This window comes from Crinia signifera, chromosome 4, assembly GCF_055691185.1.
Source record: "Crinia signifera chromosome 4, ASM5569118v1, whole genome shotgun sequence".
In the NCBI taxonomy this organism is placed as follows: Eukaryota; Metazoa; Chordata; class Amphibia; order Anura; family Myobatrachidae; genus Crinia; species Crinia signifera.
In genome coordinates this window covers 156,219,022-156,236,165 of record NC_139220.1, presented here as the reverse complement: position 1 = coordinate 156,236,165, position 17,144 = coordinate 156,219,022, and the positions used below count along the sequence as shown (strand labels likewise).

The 17,144-nt window shown below is 39.1% G+C and overlaps 1 protein-coding gene across 6 annotated transcripts in view; it reads right to left on the bottom strand.

Annotated features, from left to right (window-relative positions):
• The window catches only part of PTPRZ1 (protein tyrosine phosphatase receptor type Z1), a 186,886-nt gene that overhangs the window by 63,282 nt on the left and 106,460 nt on the right, over nucleotides 1-17,144 (bottom strand). For 3 of the 6 annotated variants that reach the window (XM_083182828.1, XM_083182829.1, XM_083182830.1), the window contains exons 10-13: nucleotides 14,087-14,213; nucleotides 8,491-8,537; nucleotides 5,528-6,449; nucleotides 3,020-3,691 (exon numbers count right to left, since the gene is read on the bottom strand). In XM_083182828.1, the coding sequence (XP_083038954.1) occupies nucleotides 3,020-3,691; nucleotides 5,528-6,449; nucleotides 8,491-8,537; nucleotides 14,087-14,213 (1,768 nt within the window). Of the gene's footprint in view, nucleotides 1-3,019; nucleotides 6,450-8,490; nucleotides 8,538-14,086; nucleotides 14,214-17,144 lie in introns of all 6 variants that reach the window. The other 3 variants (XM_083182831.1, XM_083182832.1, XM_083182827.1) reach the window with 2 other exon arrangements.

The window sequence follows — 17,144 nt, the reverse complement described above, 5'->3', positions numbered from 1 at the left end:
TTTGATGTCCCGCGGGTGGTAGGGGGTATTATATCAACCTCTCAGCATGTAGGGCCTGGATCAGTAATTATCACTAATTTCCCCTTTACTGGACAGATGGTGGGAGATGAGGTGGGAGAAGGGGGCATTGGGCTGAATGAAGGGCCCCTGATACATAACTTCCAGGGTGGTAGAGGATGTTTAATACGCAGAGGAGGGGTGTATAGTGGACTGGGCTTATTATTCATAATTTTCTGGTGGGAGGACAGCTTGCTTGACTGCAGATATCTCCAGTTCCCGGAACTAGATTTCTTAGCTTTTAATGGAATTAAAAACTAGAGAATCCCACCTACCAAATGGTATCGTGGAAATTACTGATCCAGGCCCTACATGCTGAGCGGTTGATATAATACCCCCTACCACCTGCCGGACATCAAAGATTCCCCCACCCCTACCGCTGGAGGATCGGTAGGGGCCCCAATACATTGCTATGCCCAGGGGTCTACACTGCTGTTATTTATATATATATATATATATATATATATATATATATATATATATATATATGTGTGTGTGTGTGTGTGTATGTATATAATTATTATTTTTATAACTTTGGTCTATCTATAACACTTTAACTGACCCGGCATATACTGGGTCACCTAACTGTGCATCACCGTGCTTTGCTCCGCCCCTCTGGAAACCCCCTTCTGAAAATCCTGAGTTTGCCCCTGCCCTTGGTAACTGTCCAGGGCACTGACCTAGAACCCTGAGTCAAGGTAATTATTTATTTTGTTATTAAGTATATTCTCCAGTATACAACAATTCTCTAGCACAGTGTACTGAAGTGTCCTAACACACATTTCTACAGGTTCTCGTAATATATATCAACAATATTAGAGTTGTTTCAAGTTGGCACTACAACCGGAAACATGAACTGCTAATTGTGATTCTTAAGCCCCGTACACACGGGGCGATTCGGGGCGATTCTAGCCTATATCGCCGGGGATATGGTCGCTAAGTGACCATATCCCTGTGTGGGTCGCTGGTCGGAGGAGCATGCTCCTGCAATCAGCTGTTTCCCCGGCAGAGAGTCTACTTTTTATCAGCGACCATCTCTGGTCGCTGATGAAAATGGGAAACTGAGCAATATATTGTTCAGCAATATATTGCTCCGTGTGTATGGAGCTATACTTTCTCACATCAAGTTTGATATAATATGTATTATAACAACATTAAAAGGCTGTTCAGTGATTGTGTTCCATTGTGCAAACTTGTGTAAACTATGCAACTTATATACTGATGTATTTTCTTATATTAAACAAAGTTTGCTTCAAATAAAAAGCATCAAAACATCTATACTGTACTTTCTGATACAGTCATTAGGCGATTCCTATGAACATATCGCCATCTGGTGGTTACATTTATTCATTGCACATATGTGCTTTTTTTTCACATTTTTTATATTGCAGAATTAACACATAGCAAAAATTAGCTTTTTTTCAAGAGCTGCAAATGTATTTTAAATACCAGTTCTAGAATCAGCTTTTTCTGGAGGTTTCTGTATGAGTATGTTCATATGCCCACTTAGTCCCCTGGCTAACCAATATTTTCTGTTACATATGAATAAGTGGATTTATCAGATGTTTTTTTGTAGCAAACAAAATGTTTCAAGTTTTCACATTTTTTAAATATATATTGTTAAAAAATTCCTCTAGTAAAATATAAAAGTCCCTGCTTTCTAAAGTAATAATATTTCATAGGAATAAAAAACTATTGTAGTACTAACTGGTTGCATTTAAATGTACGTATGTAATTTAAAACATAATATATTATATATATATATATATATATATATATATATGTGAGTTAGAATTACAAATATTTTCTACTGTAAACTTGTAATAGACACACACACACACACACACACACACACACACACACACACACACACACACTCTAAATAGTAAAAAGGGAGCTTATTTATGCTGCAGCTCAATACATAATACATAAATACAACCAAGAACTTGCTAAAACTTAATAAACTTATTTAGCCATTCACTTATATCACTTATATGTTCTTAATAAATGATTTTTATATATATATATATATATATATATATATATATATATACACATATATACATACACACACACACACATACACACATATATATGTGTGCAAAGTCACCGAAGAAGTTGCAAAATGGCCATGGGTTTCCCACGAATCCAGGCCTGTCTGAAGGTCACAATCACCTTTAGATATTCTGTGCAGTCATTGTATAGGCTGGATATATTCCTGCCTAAATAATCATAAATAATAATAATACATTTTTTTTAGAACTATTGTGATTGATCATGGTTTTCATAAATATTAATTTAAATCTTTGTCAGATGCTGTCAGAGACGGTGGATGACACCTTTAAGTTACAAAAAGGTTCTAAGTATCTTTAGAACATGTTGCAGACAATCCAGAATTGAATCAAAGCATGCTGCATGCATTCATATGTACTGTAACAATTGGTTGCATTGCTGTTACATTGTTTAACGCATTTATTTGATTAGAATCCAAAGCATAGGAAAGCAAAGCAGCAGAAGAACCCAGTTTCAAGAACACACAAAAGTTTTGCGAGCCAGAGTGATTAAAAGAAGCGCAAGCTATGTTAGGAATCATCATAGTTGCTCAGGTTTAATATTTCTGTTTATTTTAAGACGTCACTTACATTGCAAAAGTACTAACTATCTCAAAACAATACTGTATCTAAAATACTGCATTCATCAGAATAAAGAAAAACAGACTTACCATGGATATGTCTAGATTGCTGGCTTGAAAGGCCTAACTTTACTTAATTGAATGTTTCTAGAAACTTGGATGACATGAAATCTGCCACTTGTTCCTTTCACACTCTTTTTTCTCTAATTTCCATAACACTGTTTTCAAACTACATTATAGATAAGAATATTGCCGATGTTTCACAAAAACATAATAAATTTCAGAATGTACGAGACAATATTTTAGCCCTCTATTATCTCCACCACTAACCTGCCTCAGACACGTTGACTACTGTTGAACGGTCACTAGTTACAGATGGTGGTGATGTCATTTCAGATCCAGGAGTTAAATCTGCTTTACCTGGTTCAACTGCAACCTCAGAGTCTTTGTCTCTGTCATTAAGGTCAGAGAAGTTAAAATCTGTAGAAGTCTCATTATCACTAAGACTATCTGAGGTACTTTGACCAGAACCACTTTCTTCATCACCAGTCAGTACTGCCCATGAATTTGTCTCAGATGTAGTTTTCAAAGCAGTATTATCAGTCTGTAGGTATGTTTCCAGTACAGCCGTGTCACTGTGCTTCTTAAGTTCAGTGCTTGTGGATATGGTCTGGCTTCTCTCTTCTATACCAGGGCTTGTTTGACTCTCAAATGCAGGTGCTGATGGCGTGCTTCCATCTTCAGGTGGCCCGTTGGGTTCACTCATACTTAAATTACTGTTCTCCATCACTCTTTGTACATATCTACCAGTACCAGCTACTACATTCTCCTGGGTTTCTGTATGTGAAATGGAATCTGTTCTAGCTACAAGATAACCATCATCCACTACAGAAGCACCCGTTTTGGTATCAAAGCTGACAGTAGGCAACACATCAGTTGGTGTTTGAGATGTAGCTGTTAACATTGATAATGTGCTAGGACTCTCACTGTTTGGAGAATCAGCTGTAACAAAAACATATACATTTGGTAAAATATCAGGATGGTGAACAGATTCTCTAGCTTCAGTATCAAGTGCAGAGGTGGGTAACACACTGCCTTCAGTATATGGCAAAGACACAACAGGAATGCCATGCGTAGGAAAAGCATATGGCGGCGTTTGGTGATATACTGTAGATTCTTGCTGTGTTAACGTACTGACAGGCAACACTGGAGTAGAAACTGTATGAGAAAATGCAGACAAATAGGAAGGCACAATATCTAAAGGGGGAACAGTGATGCCATTACCATATGAAACTGATACAACTTCATTAGAATTTACATTAGTGATCAAATGAGGTGCAACAACATTTTCATGCAAGACTGACATTGTTTGCTCTTGATATGAAGCCTGAGCAGAACTTGGGGACAAAAAGCTCCCAACAGGTGGAACATATGAAGAATGCAGCAAGGACTTAGCATTAGCACCAACAGAAGAATGCAGCAGCAGAGAACCAGCGTTAGAGCCTATGTGATGGGAATTGGATGTTTTATTCAGCACTTCAACACTGAGCACAGCTGAAGCAATGCTAGTATTAGGCAACTGTGACATTGTTTCTGTAAATGCTTCATTAGTGGCTTTGTCTGGTGTCTCATACAAGAATTCCTGAGTTGGCAAAAGAAGCATATCTGGAGAAGCAGAAACAGTTTTTGAGGCTGCAGCAAGCTTAGCATTAACCAATATGTCACCAGAGGTTGTAGATACAGCATTCAGTGGCTGCACAGGTAGCAGATTTTCTGACATTGCATTAATGTCAGCCTCAAAATTCCTGGTAGTGGGAAGAATCGCTGGATGGATTTCAGGTGAAGACTGACTTTCCCTAAATACATCAGATGAAGATAGATTTTTTAAAATTTCATGTTCTGTATGTGAAGTTACTTCACTATAAGTAGAGGTAGTCTGCAGAACAGTATCAAAGTTGTCTATTTCATGACCTGTGGGCATTGGGTTACTTTGATTAAGCTTAGTGGTTGTATACTTAACTTCAACTACTGCAGAACCTGAGGCCTCCTTATGGGTTTTCAAATCCTTTATCACATCAATAAAATCCCCACTACCAGAGAATGTTCCTGAATAATCTCCATCACTAAGTGCGGAGTGTGTAGGCTGAAGTAAAACATCTTGTATCATTACAGTACTTGGGTTAAGATACAGTTCATTGTTAAGCATTGTAATTAAGGTACCCTGGTGAAATAAGCCAAGAGAATCATGCACAAAGGCCGAAGAGTCAGGAGAAACAGCAACAGTTTCTGTGGAAGCCAAATGATTAGACAAAGCAAAGGCAAGTTCAGACACCGCAGAAAGTGCATGCAGCTTTAAATCAGTGCTTGGAGTTTCAAGTTGAGAAATCAATTGAACATTATTAAAGGTGTCACCCTCATTAGCAAATGTTAACATCTCAGAAGCAGCATGAACAGTCTGATGCGGTTTCACATCAGAATAATGTGTTTGGCTTGGCTGATCTAATGCATTGATTTCAGGCAAGGCCAAAGAAACATGCACAGAAAGTGTATCAGTTGCAACAGTCTGAGTGACTTTTGAAAACGTTTCTGAAACTGCATGATGATAAAACATTTTACTAGCGGAAGAAGTGGAGGAAAATGTAAGCATGGAGACGTCATCATAGGCAGACAGGGAAGGTTCAAATGACAAATCAACACTGGGAAATACAGGTGTGGCATGCAGGATTGGACCAATATCTGAAGCGGCAGGGGTAGCTTTCAGGAACTGAGTGCCAGACAACAAGGAAGTAACGAGAGGAAAAGCTTCACTACTGTATGAGGGTTGAAGAGGTATCTCACCATTAGATATTGGCTGGGTTGTCTGAGAGAGTACCTCAGTCGCAGAAGAAGCAGAATCATGTTGTCCCAAGCCTGGAGAGACAGACTGAAATCTTTCAACAGGGGAAAAAGTAGAAGTTGAAAAGTATGCCTTCTCTAAATCAGGTATAAAAGCAGATGGTGCCAGCTCTGCATTGCTGGAAGATGAAGGCGGTGGTGGTATGGTTCCACTTGCATTAACCAGACTAATCACGCGCTTCATTTCTTCTGGAGAAATAGTAGGTCTTGAGGTAGACTTCAAAACATCAAACTTCTCATCAGACGTTGAGTTTAAAAATACTTCATCTGTGTCAGGGGATAAATCTTCAGTGATATGTGATGATGGAGACTGCAAGGAAATGTTACCTTCTTGAGATGTCTTTTCTGGAATAGTTGTACTAGTGAATGAGGTGTCATTGAAAACTTGGAGAGGTTTCTCAGTAGGATATAAAACCCTTCTTTTCCAGGATGTAGTAGTCATTGGAAGAGCATTAATAGCATCAGTCTGAGTATTGTTTTCAACAGATGATTTGGTAGTGTCTGAGATGTTTAGCACCCTCAACTCAATCTTACTTTTCAGCTCTTTACTCTTATGGTCTTGTGCTTCTTCATCATCTTCATTAACTCTCACTCCATCCTTATGTTGATTTGGACTTATCTCATCTTCAGTTTTGATTGTAGACTTTAAAGTAGCATACAACAAATTTTTAAGTCGGTCCTGTTGCACATGTGATTGCTCTGTCCAAGGTTCTAGTGTAGCTTTGGATGGCTGAGAACCCTGCTTTTGTGTGTACGGTGATGTTGTAGCTTGGTCTCCTTGTCCCTGAATTTGGTTTTTAGTACTTTTAGTACTCAAAGGTATTTCAGAGTTGCTTTCCTTTTCTTGTGTGTCTCCTTCACTGTCCTGTAGAAAAAAATAGCTATTACTAGAGATATTACATTCAGATAAATATACTATATGTAACAAAACTGGAGGACTTGCACTCCCTAAAAAAAATACAGATACATTAGGTATTGCTGGCACTTATACTGGACTGCTTACATATGCTATCACCCCTATGGGGTAATTAATCTGCAACTATGGGGAATCACACTTCCTGTGTTCTTCCACTGAGATAAGGATTGCTTTAGAATTGAAGCAATCCTCAATTAGACCTAATTTATCTATAGCATCTAATTTGGGGCCTGATTGTGATATGTACTATGCTGCACAGCTGGATGGAACTGATATTCTTATACTGCAGGGGGCATATGTAGGAAAAATGCCTCCTGCCGAAGATGTAGCATCAAATCACAAGCCCTCGGACGGTCTGAATAAGATGAAGCTTACTCAGACTGGTCATCCAAACTGGTCAGCCAAGTCCAGGAAGTCAGTCCAATGACAGAGACCCAACGCTTGGCATGTCTACTAAATGGGGGCCCCCATTTTGCAGAACAGTTATGGTTGCTGTCCCCTTCCGCTCCCTAGATTTTACAGCGTGTCAGTCATGTTGTGGCTAAGGGGCATTGAAAGTGCTTCCTTAGGGGCTTTCTTTTTGTACCACATACATTCCTCTTCGCAAATCTACCATTTCCACCGTTGCAAAATTTCTAGAATAAGTACCTTCCTCACCCGGAAAGCTAGTTAACGTCCCATGCATGTCTTCATTAATTCAAACTACAATTACTATAATCTGCGCCTCTCTGATGTTCCCAAATGATTTAAGTATCAGGGTTATATAAAACTCTTCCTATTCAGCACTTCCTGTATATTTATTTACAGTTTCTTATATAGCGCAGCATATTCCGTTGCTTGGAGACAACAGTGATTAAACAAACTGGGTAGATACAAACCGACATGGAGGTAGGAGGGCCCTGCTCGCAAACTTACAATCTATAGGATTTACAAAATAACCTATTGCAAAATATATCAAGTATATAGCCTGCAAAAGAATAATTAGCACTGCAGATGTGGACGGCAGTCTGGCCGCCATTTACCAAGTTCTGAAAAGTGGCTAAGCTGCTTTATGCCTATGGTGGAATTTTTGCAGGAGAAGGACCTTGCGTCCTCTTCAGTGCTTAGTTAAGAAAAATTTTAGTGCGCATGCAAGACAGTGACATCACTACCATGCCCATTTCACCAATGGCCATATCTGTGACCCTTTGATTTCTTCTACTGTAGATTGTATTTTCTTAAAATATGCTGCAGAAAGAGCATGATAATTGTAATTGTTTTATAGCTTAATATATAAATCTGTGAAACTTTAGACAAAGACAGTCCTGATATTCATTACTTTTATGTCTATCAGGATTGTTTTGTTTGATCCAGTGAAGAAACTGTATTGGTATTTTATCTAAAAAAGAAAAGAAAAACTAATTTGTATTATTACAAAACAAACAAACAAACAAACAAAAATATTTGGGGGTATTCAATTAGTTGCAGGGTTTACCCTGCGACTAATTGCCGGAATCAATTTCTGTACTTTTTCCCCAAACAGAGAAATCTGGATTTAAGTGCAGAACCCACTGATTGAGCCTAAATTGCACAATCAATGTTTTTTTTTTTGAGCTGCGAGATTGAGGGGGTGATTCTGGTTGACCCGCAAAGCTGTGAAATTCGCGGCTTTGCGGGTCATTTAAAGGTCGCCTGCAAAAACACCAGCATAAAATGTATTACTGAGTCTCAGGGGTATAATTCAGAATTATACATAATATGTTTCATACATCGGCACACACTTCCCATGCCTGCATTTTGACTTGAAATCATCTTACATTATGTGAATCATGTAAGCTAATGTATAGATGTGTTTGGAGCAGTATCTACAGTGGGCAACAAAGATACATGTATCCAAAAGTATGACGCATCTCAAAGGGATAATCATAACTTGACCCACATCTCAAAGCACAAGGATCTACAGTACAAATGCCTTCAGTGTTAAAGGTAAGCTATCAGTGAGAGATATTACCTCTATTTCCTCTTCTGTCTCTGTCACATCAATAAACAGGTCATTTCCTAAAGGAAAAGAAAGTAGTAGGTTAATCAATGCTAATTTAGATGAATCATAAATTATCAGATCAGGTGTTAAAAGATACTAAAAAGTATTATTGAATTGAATTATTTTAATACAATCCTGAGAATGTGCTTGCACCTGCAAATGACTTCAAGGAAAGACTATAATACTCCTTTCACATTGCAAATGCCAGGTCAAGCACGAGATGTGGACACAGATCCGTCCCGGGAGCAACCCAGCATTTGCGATTCTTAGCCCCCACAGCAATATGGCAATAAGTTGGGTCGCTGACGTCAGAAAGGGGGAGGGGCGGAGAGCCATTGGGTGGTGGAGGAGGAGGCAGCACTTGAAACTGCAGCTGCCTCATCCCTAGAATGTGTACAGGACCTGGGTAACTCGACCTGTTTACCCGTGTAAACAGTTACCCATTTACACTGCCCAGCAACCCGGGATCAACTCTTCTTTTAACCCAGGTCAGAATGCCGGATTCCACACCGCACAGTGACCAGGGTTGACCTGGCCACAAAGGGTCAGACCCAGGTTATTTGTGCAGTGTGAAAGGGGTATAAAGATGACCAGAGTAACCCCTATGCATAATAATTGTTAGCACTTTGATCATTTTATATTAATTTTGTATATTTAAAGAGGCAAGTAAATGTAGGTGTTATATTAATGTTAGGAGATAATGAGATATTTAAATATAAATCATTAGAACTTTTAGAAAATAAATAAGTAAATAGATAACCAACATTTAAAATAACATTATTACTGTGATTCTTTGGTCATCCATTCACCTCTTCATACAGTATATAATAATTCCAGGTTGAAAAGCTTTAACCCAGTAATTTGCTGATGGTGTGAATTGAGTTCAGAAAGCTTTTCAACCTGGAAATTTGCTGAAAAACCCAGGTTTTTATGTTGTGCAAAAGGGTCAACCCGGGTCATACATCCATGCACACCGACCCTGGTCAAGAGCAGGGTTAGCGATCTGGAATTTAAATCCGGGTTGACCCTTCCACACCAAAGAAAAACCCAGGTTTTTCAGCAACTTACCAGGTTAAAAAGCTTTACCCCGGTAATTTGCTTCTTGGTGTGCAAGGGGTATTATTTGCTGGAAAAGCAGGGGAAGGCTGATTTCCATGCAAATTACACCTCCCCCTGTGTTGACCTATGGGGTGGAGGGGAGAGTAAAGTCTTGGAAACTTACGTACTAAAGGTTTTGGTCAAATAGTGGGAAATAAATGAAAGCAAAATTCATACCGGTATTTACTTCATACTGTAGTGTTGCTTAACCAATAACAATTAATAAACTGAAGCACGCAGAACTGCACAGTGATTACATCATACAATGCTTATATGCTATACCTCCTGCATTAAAACTCCACAGTGTAGAGTTGGTACAGTATGGGGAAGGATGGAAGGGAAATAATGGTATAGAAGTGACACTAATCAGAAGCCCACTTTATTTGGCTTGTGTAGCAGTGCAGGATTTGGGGTGGTGGGGAAAGTCTGCTTCTATCATGTTCAGATGTTCAATACAAACCCTGTTTAATTTTGAAATCACAGTTTACGATAATAGTTTAATGGTTTTGAATAGGTGGTAGCGTTCTTCACTACCTACTAAAATATCTCCACAAGTACCCCCTTCTGTAGCTGGATCCGCTGGTGATTTCTCCCAGGACTCCCAACAGCCCCTCTGGGCGTTTTATTTAGTAGCATAGTAGGCTGGGGTTATTAGTGTTCTCTCACACATGCTCTACTTGTTGAGTATTTTGGTTAGGATGAAGTAAAATATTTTCCCAGGATATTACAGCTTTAGGGCCAGGTGCATCAAGCTTCAAAAAGTGATAAAGTGCAGAGTGATAAACAACCAGCCAATCAGCTCCTACCTGTTATTTTTCAAACCCAGCTTGTAACATGGCAGGTAGGAGCTGATTGACTGGCTGTTTATCACTCTCCATTATATCACTTTTGAAGCTTGATACATCTGGCCCTTAACATCTTAACCATGCTACTTACATTTTTGCAACATTATTTATATGAGATTATAACAGCATTATTGGATCATTGAAACGTCAGGACTACAATTGTCAATTTACTGCAATATACAGTATAGTTTGATGAGAGGATTTTATGCAGTGCTTTGATTATTATTTATGTGTATTGTGTATGCTAATATCCACAAATGAAGAGCCCTGACCCTTATGTTATACTTTATAGTACATTTTTATAATTACACAATAAAAAAAGGAAGAATTGTTCTTACCTTTTATATAACATGTAGAGGAGAGTTCCACAAATTCAGAATGATTTTTTTTTTTAATTTGTAGAATGTTTTTTTTTTTCTGCAAACATACATATCGCTGCATTTCTTGCACATCACTAAAGAATTGCTTGAGCCCAATGTAGTAACAACATAGGAAAATGTACAGCATTCAAGACCTTATTCTTTATGTGCATTTTATTAACTATGCCTACATTAAACTTTTTTGTACTATTTATGACAATAATCATAAAATTCATAAAAAAAGACAATAAACAGTAAACAACATGGATGAATAAAAAAAACACAAAAAAATGAACAAACACAATGCTCTGTATTATTCATTATTATTATCTTGATGATGATTATTATTATTATTATTATTATTAATAATAAGTTTGTAAATATTATTAAGTACAAGCATGTGGCTACATAGACAAGATACAATGATATCAATGCTACATGTTTAAATAAAAGGCACATTAAAAAAAAATATATAAGACAAAGTACACAAGTTTTGATTAAGACATTGTTTACATTTGTGGACATGATATATAAGTGCGCATGCAGTTTTGGTGAGAGATTAATTTTGAAGAAAAATCCTATGCAATAATTATGTACTGCAAGTGCTTTTAGATGACAGAAACTGCTCAATGTTTAATAGTGTATACAATATTTTCCACTATTTCATTCATTTTGATGTACCAATATTTGCAATGTACGTAAAATAAACAGGGAATTATAAATATCCCACATTAATTACATTTGTAAACCAGTATGCACCTGAAATTTATGAGCACATATATATTGCATAGTACTTTTTGCACTGCCAGAGTGATTTAGAAGAAGCCGAAAGGTGATAAAGGAAGTGCTGCAAATGAAATGATTCTCAAAGACTAAATGAGAAATGTATGCAACCAATTATGACATAACACAAATCCCTCAGACATATCCAAATGAATAATTTAGTAGGTCTCACAAAACTTTATTAAGATGACCAATGTAGCTTATTACTACTAGCGGTAGTATATTTATTAAATGCATGAAATGATTTAGTAATATGAAACACAAATATTATTACACTGAGTGGTGTATATGTGAAAAAAAGGTTTATAATTTTCATATATTTAATGTTTGTTTAATATATATTATTGTAATCCTCTGTGATTCAATTGCAGGTATGTATTAGTATATTAACATTTAAAATATATTATGTGAAATCTGTAAGTTAAGGATCTATCAGAACTACTGTAGTTTGCCTACCTAGCTATGCAAGTTAGCACTACCATATACCCTGAACTTATTCAGTATAATGTAGTCCAGAGGAGGCCAAAGCATCAATCTTGATCGACTGGTCTGCGATGGACACTTGACCAGTCGATCGTGGTGGATGTTCCGCAAAGGATGATTCTTATTGGCAAGCTGCCCCAAACCGAAGCCCCTATGGTTATCTGAAGCCACAACTGTCTCTGTAGGCTATCACTTTACAGCAATAATGAATCAAAATCAGGCAGATTCCTACTGGCTCCATTCCACTGGTGCTACAGCCAGAGAGTTGGGATAATGGTAGAAGGGCTGGCTAGGGTCACAGTACTGCTAATGCCTGTATCCTGAACCAATCAAGACTGGCAGGCATGGTGGCAAGTGCAGTTGTCTTCCATCCTGCCCACCTGCATAGTGCTTTTGGTGTCTGCACTAAGGCTGCTGCTGGACTGCCATGGCTGAGGGCAAGGAAGGACTTAGAGCTCATTTCTCTGACATGACATGTCACTCTTTATGTGGGGGCCAATAGATTGTTTTCCTTTTCTCTGGGGGACAATATATTTGGGTTATTCCTGAGGAGAAAATATGTGTCTTTTACTGTTGGAGCCAATGTATACATTTTTCCTGTAAAGGCAAATGTGTGATTTGGGCAAAACAGTCCCCACACTCTATACAGTGAGGTTACACCCCATTTTTGTTATGTCACAGGTTTCTGTAGAACACGCAAATGTGCCACCTTTGTAGATCACAATTGCTTTTCAGATTTCAGAGTAAAAAACACATTTCAAAAATACAAGCCACTCCTGCTGTATCCTGTATTTACCACCAAAGATCTTAAGGTGATAATGCTTTTTAACCTAAAACTCAGACTCTTAGATCAACAAAATTATTAATGATTATTTGTTTCATAGTTTTGCTGTTTGACATGTACTTATTAATAATCATACCTTAATTAAAAAAGGTGTAAAAATGGTATATAATTCTAATAGGATCAAAAGTAAACTACGTATCTGATCACCTATCAGGTAATAAGGTCTATCTACTAAAGAAATCCTACATGCTGAAGAAGTACATTACCATGTATGAAACTGGGGCCATGGCTGCTTGCCTCGGGACCCAAGGATATTGCGACATTGGTTTATAGTATAAGCCACTTCTGCCAATCTACTCGCTGTCTCAAAAAAACCCAGTGCTCACAATTGTGAAAAGAGTTACTACTCCAAAATACAAGTCCTTCATTAGAGAATTCATTTTTCTGAAATCAACTTCCAATATTGAATCATTGAATCAACTTCCAATATTAATTTATAATACAGAAATATTGAATTTCCATACACTTTTTTTCATATATTAAACTATTATATTTATATTTTTCTGTGACCGTGGAACATACAGTGTATTTAATATTTGTAGAGTAAGTATAATCATAAAACTAACAAGGTAAAGAAGTATTAGCAAACAAGCCATCCTTGAATATTCTTAACAAAATAGCTATTTATACTTTGTTTAAATGATTTATTTACCCAGTGCTTTAAAACAGGTCACAATGGCATTTTGTGTTAAGCACATATTGGTGGCATGTGACTGTCCCATTACATCACACTTACTGTACATGTCCTGCATTCATATTCCACATAGCAGCTGTTAAAGGCATTGGGTGGAAAAGCTTTTATGTCAAGCAGCCTTAAATAGTAAAATCATATATTGTATGTAAAAAATAAAAATCCCTCTGCTAATTAAATAAATAATTTAAGTAGGGAAATGTCCAATAATGGATAAAGTGAATCTGTGTAGTTTAGAAGAAACAGAAGATATTATAAAACCTTTTATTTTTGCCCATTAGTAATGTTCTATTCTGTAGTATCCTTTGGAATAGTAATGTATACTAATTTAGGAACATTTATATAATAACAAAAATAACTATAGAGAACAAATAACAGAAAACATAACATTCTGATGCTAATCCTGCTTTTCTGAAAATAAGAAGCTGGCAGTATCTATTATACACTGTTCACAATATCATACCTTGGTCATCCACTGTCAAGTCAAGAACTACTTGGTCACTGCGTTTTCCATAGAGACCGTTGCTGCACAATGCCACAACTTGAAGAACATAACTTGCATTGGGCACTAAGTTATACAAAATTGCACCCTAAAAATGAAAAATAAGTACAACAGCAAATTCACAAGCAATAATGTAAGCAAGTATACATCATCCTGAAGATTCTTATATATAAAATCCTATGCACTGAAAAAACTTTATTAAGTATCAAACATGTCCACCCCTTTGCACAATTATGAGCCATGGGTAGACATATATAACCATGTACAAAAACTTGATGCTGGACACCCCTTGTGCCTTTTCAAGCAGCCAAGCTGCTCATGGTACATGATAAATGCATAAACCAATGCCTTCTACATCAGCCTTCCTTTGTGGGAAGAGTCACCAGTCGCTCTGCTTTCAGTATTTAGTATTGGACCAAGGAGATCCCAGGTTAGACTGGAGAAGATCAGAAGCTGAGAACCACTTGCAGTATCTGGCAGTTATAAGTTGAGATTTCTCGGAATTACCTCAAGTGATGACTAGTTGTAGACATGTCTGGTGAATACACTGAATGTGAAAATATTTATTTGTGGAGATAACAGGTTAGGTAGGAGTGTGCAGGGAGCTATGGTCAGATAGTAGCATTCAAGGAGGACTGTGAGAGATGCTGAATGTGTGGTTTGAAGAAGAGGAAGGAATCAAGGATAACTTCAAGACAGCATACTTGAGGGCTAGAGGAGATAGTTGTGCTGTCAATAGATAGTGAAATTGTGGGAGGTTAGGTTATGCAGGAGATTTGGAAGATGATCCACTCAGTCTAAGACATGTTAAGTTTAAGAGAGCACTGGGATAACCAAGAACAAGTTAGAGATATGAGTGAGGAGAGAGGATAGATGATCATCAGCATAGACGTGAAACTGGAAGCTCACCTAAAGAGTATATATACACAGTGAGAAAAAGAGAAGTCCAAGAAATACTGGGCCTGGGGGACACCTACTCTTAGTGAAAGTGCAGGGACGGTGGAGTCATGAGAAGTGACAGGGAAGGAGTAGTCAGAGAAGTTGGAGGATAATCAGTAGAGGACAGTATCATGCAGACCAATGGAGTGAAGGATTTGCAGGAGAGGGTGGTACATGGTGTAAAAAGTAAGGTCAAGGAGAATAAGCAGGATAATAGGGTGTGACACTTAGATTTGGCAGCATGGAGGTCATTGCAGACTTTTCTGTTGGCAATTTCAGTGTGAATGAATAAAACAAGGAGGGGAGGAAAGTAAGGCAGTAAGGTGGTTCTAAACCAGGGTTGGCCATTACGTAGATTGCGGACCATCTGCCTGTAGATCGCGATCATTTTCTAAAGTATAGAGGCCAGTTTACGTGCTGAACGCTCTTCTGGCTTCAGTGGTCCCACCACGCACCCGCACACTGAAGTGAGGAGGACTTAGGACCTTGGTTTTTTTAAATATGTTTTTAATGGATTGGGAGGGGGGAGGGTCTGTTAGTTCATCACAATTGAATGGGATAGTTTTGTGTACCTCCCCCCCTTTAAACAATATATAATTAGGATGAACTAAAACTTGTAAAGAGACCCCTCCCACTGCATAACAGCATTGTTGCACGCCGCCGTCCGGGTATCCCTGCACCCGGACGGACGGCGAGTGCAGCGTCATCTGACGCTGCGGACGCAGCGTCATCTGACGCGGCGGGGGACGTTGCCGGGCAGCGTCCCAAGCCTCACTCTGAGGCTAAGCGTCGGGGCGTTGCTAGGCAACGTCCCCGAGCTTCCGCCCGGCGGCCAGGGACGCGCGCGCCTGACGTCAGTCAGGCGGCGCGAAATTTAAATAAATAGCCGGCGTCTGCTGGGCACAGACGCCGGTTATAGCTTTATGCACTTATTGCTATTGGCTTCTATTCTCCGGTCCCCTGGGTCCTTGGTCCCAGTTTTCCTGGCTGCAGATCTCCATTGCAGCCCGCCTGGTTTCCCAGCCTGTCAGCTGTGTTTGCCTGTGGATCCCTTGATACCAGTACTTCACCGGACTCCTCTGCTGTATTCCATCCTCAGCCTGTGAGCCTGCAGCGGACCCACTGTCTCCATCTTCCGTGGGTCACGTAAGTGCTCCAGTGGAGCTCTGGTCTTTTTCTTCTTTGGTTCTCTGGCCCTCCGTGGCTAAGCCCCTCCGTGGGACTATCCTTGGTAATCTTCTTTGGTATTCTTGTCCCCGTCTTTTTGTATGTGTTCCCTGGCCCCCGTCTGTCATTAGTGTTCTGTTTAGGCAGGAGTGTCACCGTTCTTCCATATCCTTGCTTTGGGAGTCACGGTCCCTTTGGAGTATTCTTGGGGACTCCCTTCTATCCGCTGGTGTCTGCGACTAGGTCGCACTCCCCGTCTTGGCCAGGTGCCGGCAGTTAGGGGCCAGTTTCCAGTTAGGTTCTTTAGTCAGCTTATCCTCTTGAGTGTTCCCCGTGGCGATCGCTTACCCCTTGTCACCACATAAGACCTGGCTGCATCGGGGTCGGAGCGGGCTTAACTCGCTCCTTCGAACGCGGCGGCCACAGGTGAAGCCTAGCTCCGCAGGGGTTTGCCATCTGCCTCGGGGACTCAACAGAGAGAGTGTAGGACTCGCTGTGGCTGTCCTAACCGGCGGTCCCGGCTGTGGGCTCACGCCTTATCAACTTGCCGTCTGGAACCCGTATTGTCCCTGGTGCCCAGGCCAGGGCAACGTAACAAGCATATTAAAAATATTATATATTATATGTGGTGGCAGGGGGGAAGGGGGTTTATTTACAAGTGTAAGTACATCCTAGTTGCTGGTTGTAATGGAGCTTTATATATAATATTTTTTATATGCTGTGATGTGGTGTGGTCACTCTCCCTGTCCCTGCTGTTACTCCCTATGTCCCTGAATTTTGTCTCATATTGTGTGGCATTATGTGAAATTTGTCTCATATTGTGTAGTATAATGTGAATTTTGTCTCATATTGTGTGGCATTATGTGAATTTTGTCTCATACTGCGTGGCATTATGTGAATTTTGTCTCATACT